The 9,322-nt window shown below is 54.1% G+C and overlaps 1 protein-coding gene across 1 annotated transcript; it reads left to right on the plus strand.

The window, feature by feature from the left end:
* The first annotated feature begins 5,259 nt into the window (after nucleotides 1–5,259).
* Nucleotides 5,260–8,605, plus strand: ACSF2 (acyl-CoA synthetase family member 2). Its single transcript, XM_010291361.1, has 7 exons — nucleotides 5,260–5,265; nucleotides 5,469–5,576; nucleotides 5,722–5,873; nucleotides 6,507–6,648; nucleotides 7,920–8,030; nucleotides 8,226–8,294; nucleotides 8,385–8,605. Exons 1-7 carry the CDS (start codon nucleotides 5,260–5,262, stop codon nucleotides 8,433–8,435), a joined length of 639 nt encoding a protein of 212 aa, XP_010289663.1. The 3' UTR covers nucleotides 8,436–8,605.
* The last annotated feature ends 717 nt before the right edge of the window (nucleotides 8,606–9,322 follow it).

Genomic DNA, 9,322 nt, shown 5'->3' on the forward strand with positions numbered 1-9,322 from the left:
GCGGCGGCAGCGTGGGAGAAGGCGCAAGCTCTGCGGTGTCCCGGGGAAGTTGTCCCTGGAGCACCCTCCAGGCAGCGACTGAGGAGCCTTGGTGGGTGCGCGGGCGTGGGGAGCCCCAGAGGGTCTCCAGGGCCCCCCCCTTCCAGGCAGTACAAACCTCTGGCTTTCGGTGGTGTGCAAGTATCCCGTCAGTGACGCCGGCACCTGCGGCTCTGGGTTCAGACCCGATTACCGTTTCCATCTGACCTGCGTGAAGGGTACCCTTCACTGTGGTGTGGGGCCCGGGCTGCTTGTCGAGCTGGAGGAGGTGGTGGTGGGTGCACCTCCTTCCTTTTCTGATGGTTTTCTTCCACTGTAGCATGGCCTCCACCCATTGACATGTTGCCAGCTTGGCTCCCCATTGACGTCCACCCGCCCTTCCCTTCTGCCTGATCCCAGCAGCTGCTGCGTGATGCTCTTGGCCTCTCCGGTGAAGGTCGCCCAGCCCCTGCTGCCTCTCCCCAGCCCTGCCGTGTCCTCCCTGCAAGGCGCCGGGCATCCCCAGCAGCCCTCTGCTCTGCCCAGGGCTGCTGTCCTCTCTACAGCTCTTGCAGGCTCTGAAGAAGAACGGAATTCTTCGCTTGCAGAACACAACCGATCCAGAAAGACTTCTGACTCTCCCAAATGCTCCCCAGCCATGAGTCCCCCCCGTTCTCAAAATGGAAAGTCGGCTCCCGCTCAATGACAACTTCCCTGCTTGTTCTTGGCCAAAGTGAGACCTCCCCATCCCATCCCACCTCATTTTTGGGGAGAAGCTGACAAGTAGGTGGCTTCAGTAGCTGTAGAAGCTATGGGAATGTGCTGTGAGAACATTTAAAATGCAGCATGGAAGCAACAAGATCCTGGACTTCCAGCCATGGCTTTGGTGGGAGCTAAGATCTTCACATCTGTGGGGATGTTACCTTTGCCCTTTGTTTTTGCCAAGTTGCCTTCTCCCGCAGCTTTGAGCATTCAGGTAGCCCCAAACCAGTGGTTTCCCACTCTTGCAAGGCTCTCTGTTTCTGCACTTTTTCCTTTTAATTCCACTTTTTCCAAATGCATTGGCACCCAGCAGCAGGGAGGATGGAGTTAATTACATAGCAAAGACCTTTTATCAAACTGTGGATAAACCAGTAAGTAACTGCACATGCCTTTACTGGTTGCCACTGGGCAGTGCTTCTGAAATACTGGCAGGACTGGGGAAATACTTGCAAGCCTCAAGACTGCCACTCAGCCTGGAAAGAAGAGAGGCAGCTTTAACTCCAGACCACGAGGAGCAGTTTGTCCTGACTGTACAATAACAGGAGGTTAATTTTCAGTGGCCGTCTTCTGGCCCGGGCAAGCTGGGTTGCCATTTTTTGCAGTGGTCTCCTCCCGAGGCAAAGCCATTGCGTGCTACAACACAAAGACAGTGCTTTGGGCACCTGATATTTTTGGGAACTTTTTAAGCCCCATCCAAACTGGGACTGTCTGGCAGCTCTCCGTGTGGAGGAATGCCAATAGGGTGGCCACCCTCGGAGGTTTGTCCTACAAGACCTGTTTGTTTGTATCCTGACGTTTTTGACACAAAGATGGTACTGTTGCTGGGGAAGGAAATGAAATCTCAGTGTGACATAGGCTGGACGTGATCAGAAGTTGTTTTTTTGCGGCAGCAAAGTTGACCTGAAGGTTCAGGAATATTCCAATACAATTTGGGAGAGTGGGACATTTCCAAAGCCAGGAGACACATGTCCCCAGAGGACAGCGAAACTCGGGGTGATTTTGGTAGAGAGCAGCTGAACGAGGGAAGGTCATTGCTCAGCTGAGAACGATTTGGAGCTGGCTGCAAAGGGAAGGGCTGGGGTTGACTTTGGCGGAGATACCCAAGGCAGACAACACGCTCAGCACGGGTTTAGGGATAATTAGATCCATCCAGCGTGTTACACTGAGAGGGGCTGAAAGAGTCTCTTCGAGGTCCCTTAGCACATCTCTTGGGCTGCCAGTCAGCTTTCTGTTGTTCATTACGCCGTCTTTGAAGCCTGAAAATCCCTATTATTTCATGGTCAATTTGCTGCTTTTTTCTGAGGCCAATATTGTTTTCAACTAAAGCTCAATTTCTGTAGGTTTTAGTTTGGTGGTTCAAGCTCTGCCATCATCCTCCAGCGTGGCATAACCAGAGGGTGATGATGAGGGACACGAAGATCTTCCCTGAGCATCGTTCTGGTCCAGAGACGGTTTCCTCCAAGGACCTTGTGCCCTCCTGCAGCCCTGACCTTCTGCTCCAGTCCCAGCCCAGTGTAACCCCACTGGGGGTGCTGGGAGTCCTGAAGCCAGCCTTTTCATTGCCACCTTTCAGCAGCAGCTGAATGCGGAGGGAAGTGGGTGTTTTTATTGCTGTTGAACGCTGGGGAAAACCGAGGAGCAGAGAGCTGATGTGACTTGTTCCAAGTTACGCAGTAAATAAGCAGCACGGCTGGGAAAAACCCAGGGTCTTCAGAGTCCCCACTCTCCCCACCAGATCAGTCTGCCTCCCAGATGTTTGCTAAAGAGACTGGAGTCTGATTGTTTTTACTTTATTTTTAATTTTTTAGACACTTCCTTCTTCAGGCTGTTTTGCCTGTTCCGCAGTGGCCACTGTTTAAACAGCGCTAGCAGGAAATGTTTTTGAAATGTGCTTTAAAAAACACAGTTCTGCTAAGATGTTCTTTTTATTCCCAGTATAGACAGAGGCTTAGGATTCACAGAGAATGAATCTCTTGTCAGGAGGGGTAAGTTAGGCGGCAGTTTGTTTTGGAGCTGTCCTTGTCATTGCTGAAGGCATGGCTGATCTGCGTGCTGGGCATTGGGGAGGTCACTTGTGGTCCTCACAGTAAAAAAGGCTTTACAATTATATTCTGTGCTCTTGTAGCTCTTCTCAAAGCCAAGAGTCTGAGCTGGACTCCTTGCCTCTGAAAAGCTTTGACACAAGATATAGCTCCAGTGGAAATTATGGAGCTGATGCAGAAATTATTGGGTGAGGTTTTCTGGACTGAATTACACCAGATGACAAGGCTAGAATGATGCTAAGTGTCCCTTTGGGTCTTGAAAGCTATGAATCTTTGTGGATATCTCCAAGCTTAAATTGGTATATGGGGTTTTGTGGAAAGGTCGTTTCATCTCGTGCATCACGAGCCGCGGCTGGGCTGGGACGATGGAGCCGGCGGAGGATGCTCCATGCGTTGGATGAGGGTCGGGAAGGACAGCAGTGCTGGCATGAGGGCTTGCTCCAGCCACTGCCTCGCTCCTGGGCATGCAGGTGGGGAAAACACTATCCCAAGAGAGAAATGCTGTCTCGGAAAGGTCGGGAGCAGCATCCTGGTGTCTGGCTGCAGCAAGCGGTGCCGGTGCCGGCGGGCTGGTCGAGGAAGGCAGCGATCAGGCAGCAGACTGAAGGCGGGAGGTTCAGACCCACGTTTCTCTCTGGGCTGAGTTGGGAAGCCCGTTACTGAGGGTGTGAGGGTGTTTATGGGGACAAGCCGCCGGCCAAGGCATGGCCAGCCGGTGCTTGGGGTACACGGCACGCTGCCAGGCATCTAGAGGAGCCCGGTGAGCCGCAGCGCCCGCAGCATCGCCCTGCCAGGGAGCTGCCTGCTGCTTTGTCCAATTAAACCGCTGGAGCGACCCGGAGAGGCGGAAAGGGTTGACTCAGGGCTTGGCCGGGATCCTGGGACCGACGTTGCAATTCATCCAGCAAAGTAAGACAAAAAAACAAAGGCGCTGGGACTTTTAATAAGTGTTTAAGATCTTGGATTTGTGTCTCGTCGGTCATTTGATCCAGCCACAGGACTCGTATTAGTGGGTGGGAGAGAAATCCTGTCTGAGCATTAGGCGCTGTAGGTTTCCACCCCGGCTGGGAAGCTGTCATTGTGTCTGCTCGGAGAAGCCTATTTGCAGTTGCTCCCTGCGCGCTGCCAGGCTCCTTGCGGAGCAGTTTGCGCCAGATGGTCCCTGCGGCATCCTGGAGACGGTCTCCTCCAGATCCCTGGCTAAGAGGAGGCTCCTGCAAATCTCCAGCTCGGATTCACACTGACCCCGGTGGAGTCAAAACGAGAGCATCAGCCATTACGACAGACCGTGCCCAACGTGAGATCCTTCAGCAGCCCCGAGCGGCAGAAAGCGCCAAGTGCTCCCACCAGTATTATGTATAGCTCCTTCAGGATACATGCCTGTTTTTTCAGGGTGCCTCATCATAGTCCTTTGCAAAGCCCCCCGTTAATTTTGGGCGCGGTGCCTGGGGTCCGGTGAGCACCGTGCAGACGTGTCCTTGCGGCCAGCGCTGGAGCCCGGGCATTTGCTCTAAAGGCACGACCCAGATCTGGGTGCCAAGGCTGTAGGAAGCTGGTTGGGTCCTGTTGCAGTCTGGTGGGTCAGAGCTGCTCACGTGTCAGCCTCTGAAGATCTGGAGGAGAAAGGAGCAAACGGTAGCAGCCTTTTCCCAGCCATACTCTGCCAGCAAAGCAGCCACTGGTGACGTTAGCGGGTGGGAGAGAAACCCTGCGTGATGACACACGACATGCCGAGCGGGTTAGAGAGACCAAAGCAGTGCTCCGGCATGTCCCACTGCTGAAATGCAGCTCCCAAGAGCTGGAGGTGAAGCGGCAATTCCATCGATGGTGCTGTTAGTGCAGCTCAGAGCTGCCCACAGCACCTCCTGCCCAGCTCCTGCTGTCTCGGCAGGCCACTGAGCTGGGCATAAAGAGCTGGAATTTTCCTCCGAGAAGAAGTGACCTTCAGCTGAGGTGACTTGGAGCCTGCCGTTGGGATTAGCGGTGAGGGAGGTTTAGCAGCGAGAAGCTTTTGTCCTGCTGGGAGGCTTTCAGTCTGTAAGTGCAGCTGCGCCGAGCGTTGTGCAGCCTCGTGATGCCTTTACGACCGTTACGGGAGCTGATGTCTGCACGAAAGGATCTGGAGCAAGCAGCCGTGCTGCGGGACACGCGGTCTCCCGCAGGAGCCCGCTGCTGGCTCCAAGGTTTTTCCAGAGCGATGTCCAGTGTGCCCTGAGCTGTGGAAGATGCAAGGTGAGGTCAGCACCTTGAGCAGATGGCTGCAAAGGCACCGAGGCAAAATCAGTGCCTGGCAGAGATGGTAGGGAGTCAACAGGACAGGGCTTGGAGAGACATAGGTTAAAAAAGCGGAGGGTGAACCCTGGGGTCCTCCAAGAAAAGTAGTTGGGATGTCAAAAGTACATGATCCCCAAAGTGTCGGCGGGGCTGGAGCACAGCGATGGCGGTGAGGAAGGCTGCGGCAGGCAGGTCCAGCGCTGCGTTAGCTCCTGTCTCTCCAGGACTCTCTGGTCTGGAGAGCCCCGTCCATGGGCCAGGAAAGCAGCGCTTGCCTGTGACCTGAGTGACTTGTGAGAACATCTTCCTCCCAGCCCACTCTCTCCTGTGGTCATCACTGGTTGAGACATGTTTCTCCCCTTGTATTTGCAGGTTGCCTACGGGACCACAGAAAACAGCCCTGTCACCTTCATGGGATTCCCCAAAGACAGCATCGCCAGAAAAACCGAGACGGTGGGATGCGTCTTCCCTCACACAGAGGTGACCATGTCCCTCCCCACCTGCCACAGGTCCTCTGCCTGCAGCAGACCTCAGCCTGTCCCCTTTGTCTGGTGCTGGAGTCGGGACATGCCATCACGTTTGGCTCAGACATCCCCTACTAAGCCCTTCTTCTCTTCCACTGCAGGCAAAAATTGAGGATCCGGAAACAGGGAAGTCTGTGCCTCTGAACACTCCCGGGGAGCTTCAGATCCGTGGCTACTGCGTCATGCTGGGCTACTGGGATGACCCCGCCAAGACGAGGGAAGTGGTCACTGCTGAGAGGTGGTACAAGACGGGGTGAGTCTGGAAACAGCCCCCCTCCTCCTGGTCCCATCTCTCCATGAAACTTCAGAAGAGCTTTTAGCGCAGAGCCCTCGGTGCCAAGTGCCCCTGGAGATGGGGATAGTTGCTTCGCTGCTGGTGCCGTGGAGGGGCTGCGGGGGGATGCCGCAGGGGCAGGAATTGCCTCCCGCTGAGCCCTGATGTTTGTGTGGACGCTGCTGATGGCAATGTCTGGCTGTAGCAGGAGCTCTGTGATCTCTTCCACGTGTTCAGCCGTTACCCTCTGGATACCCTGACCTGGCCTCCAGACCAGGCTGGGGGGGAGCATCAGCCGTTCTTAGAATCTTCATAGAATGGTTTGGGTTGGAAGGGACCGTTAAAGGCCGTCCAGTCCAACCCCCTGCAACGGGCAGGGACATCTCCAACTAGATCAGGTTGCTCAGAGCCCCGTCCAACCTGACCTGGGATGTGTCCAGGGATGGGGCATCTACCACTTCTCTGGGCAACCTGGGCCAGTGGTTCACCACCCTCATTGTGAAAAATTTCTGCCTTCTATCTAGTCTAAATCTCCCCTCTCTTGGTTTAAAACCGTTACCCCTTGTCCTGTCGCCCAGCTGGGACAGGACCAGGTGTGTGGTGTTGTTGCAGGGATCTTGCGAGCCTGGATGAGCATGGCTACTGCAGAATTATAGGCCGCTGCAAGGACATGATTATTCGGGGAGGAGAGAACATCTACCCAGCAGAACTTGAGCAGTTTCTCCACACCCATCCCAAGGTTGAGGAGGTCCAGGTGAGCGGGAGGGAGGTGGGGTGGGTGAGCAGCAGTGGTTCCTGTGGCGGGAAACCTGTACACAAAGCTGCTGGGACTGCTGCTTGGGACCTGGCTGTCTGCCCGTTTCCAGCACCTCCTTTTGTGTCATATTGGTCGGCAAGCAAGAGGGAGAGGCTCACGGCAGGGAAGGGGCAGGCAGAGCTCCTGGCATGGGGCACATCGGTTCCGGCAATCCCCTCGTGCACCAGCTTCACGTCTACAAAGTAGTGACTGTCATTGTTCTTCAGTTTTGAACTACCTCTCCACTCTCATAGCTCCCTCTGAAATTCTTACTTGGAAAGCAGTCTGGAAGGACAGTTTTTACTGATCATTAATTACTAAACTCCTAAATCCAAAAAGACTCCTCCAATGAGTCCCTGGAGATGAGGAGTTAGACTTAGTTTCACCCCTTTGCAAGACAGCAATGATTTGCAGCATTGAGCAGCTGCTCCCAATCTGCTGGGATTGTTCTCCTCCAGGTTTTGTGCCAGACAAGTTTCCCCATAAATAAACCACTTATTTAGTCAGTGTTGTGCCTGTGCCAGGCTAGCATCTCTCCCTGGAACAGTCCCAGTGCAGATGGGTTGCAAACCAGCCTTGTTTATGTAGTTTCTAGGGCTTTATGTCACTGCTCTGGACACAAAATGATCGACGTGTCTCCAGGATTTCGAGATACCAGTTCAAGGCGGGGGATGACAGTAGGACTCTTATGAAATAGTGTAAGCAAACTTTAGAGAGAGATCAGGCTTGGGAAGCCCATCTCCTGGTGTCACAGGCAGTGGTCTACTAAGATCTGCCATTATAAGAGTTTCAAATAATCCTTGAATTCAACTTCATCCCTCTCCTGCTGCTTCATGTAGAGATCCCAAAGCACTCAAAGCAGCCTCCCAAGTCTCCCTGTTTGTTGTGAAATGTGTTGCCCTATTTTTTGGGGAAGCAGAGGCACGCAGAGGGATGACAGGTCCATGTTGCACCCACGATGAGCTGCTGCCTGGCTGGTCTGACTCAGCCCTCCTGCTCTGCCACCTTTCCTCTGCCAGATGGTTGGGAAGTCCTCCAGGAGGGCTCGATTTCATGTAGAAAGCACCGGTGGGATGGTCAGGCAGCTCAAGCTGCCTTTACACAGCCCACGCCACGACTCCAGCATCCCGTGATACGGGTCAGGGCTCGCACCACCTTTTCCAGCACACGTATGCTGCGGGAGGAGAGGGGTGTCCCCAGGGGTCACGCCGTCCTTCTGTCCCAACCAGGTGGTCGGTGTGAAGGATTCGCGGATGGGAGAAGAGATCTGCGCCTGCATCCGAGTGAGGGTTGGGCAGGACTGCACCGAGGAAGAGATTAAAGCTTTCTGCAAAGGGAAGGTGGGTCTCCCACTCCTCTGAGCCCAGAAATTCAGTTCTCTGCCGGCCCAGTGCACCCAGTAGCTGCTGGGGATTTACAGATGAAAGTGCAGGGGTTTAGAGCAACTGGGGATCCAGCCCTGGCTTGGGTAGCACCAGCTGGGCAGGGTACACTGGTCCCGGCACGTTGCATGGCGGTTGGCTTTCTCTTCCCAGATCTCCCATTTCAAGATCCCGCGGTACGTTGTGTTTGTGGGTCAGTACCCGCTCACTGTCTCAGGCAAGGTGAGAGAGGGGCTGGGGCAGGGCAGGAGCCCTGGCCTCCTGGCCTCTCTCCTGTCTGAGTCTCTCCTCCTCCTCTTCTCTTTATTCCAGATTCAGAAATATAAGTTGAGGGAGCAGATGGAGAAGCACCTTCAGCTCTGAGCTTGGGAAGGCAGAACCAAAAAGGGGATAAACCAGCCCCGTTTCAGCCAGCTTTGTGTCCGCTTTTCACCTGTGCCTTGGGCACCTTCCCTCCCCAACATCAGGCTGATGGCACTTTTAGTTAATAAAACAGAGAGTTTTTTTCCCAGTTGGGTTTGTTTCTTTGCCAACAGAAACACTGCGGTGTGAGGAAGTGATGCTTATTTCTGGAGTTTTCTCCCGCTACTGAAAGACCTTATGAAGGTTTTAAAATCTTCTGCCTCTTTGAGCAATTTGCCTGCAGCCATGTCAGAGGACTTGAACAGATGCTGGTAGATATTTTGCTAGTATTTTAGGTCATAACAGCCCGGCCTGGCTTCCAAGGTAGGTGAATGCCTTCTCTGCTTAGGTGCTGCTGAGGCTCCTGGGTCACACATCACAGCCCAGTGAAATGGCCCAGCTGATGAACTTGAAATGAGGGTCAGGGGCTTTAGAGAGTGAGACTTTGCGTGGGAAGGGGCTCCCTAAAGCTAGCTGGAAAAGCTCATCCTGTTCCCACACCTCCCCTGAGCCTTCTGACCCCCAAAGAAACTTCTCCAGGGTAGACTTGGCGTTGTTTATTTTGTAGTTTTGGGCAAGACAGACAGTAAGGATTTTGCAGAAATACCAAAGTTCCCGTCCCATCGGCAATGTGAAGCAGAGCATACCCGGGACAGAATTTTACGGGAGTTATTTGGTACCTCCCAACCATGAAACACTACGCCCAGAAGTAGAAGAGCAGAGCTCTTCCTTCCTGGCAGAAGTGTCCCACCCCAGCTGGGGAGCAGATAACGTTGCTGCCGACTCTCCCCGATCTTCTGGCCGTCTCCCTCCTGCTTCCTTCCCGAGCAGGGCTAGCGGCTGGGCTT

Source organism: Phaethon lepturus, unplaced genomic scaffold (assembly GCF_000687285.1).
Source record: "Phaethon lepturus isolate BGI_N335 unplaced genomic scaffold, ASM68728v1 scaffold23647, whole genome shotgun sequence".
NCBI lineage: Eukaryota > Metazoa > Chordata > Aves > Phaethontiformes > Phaethontidae > Phaethon > Phaethon lepturus.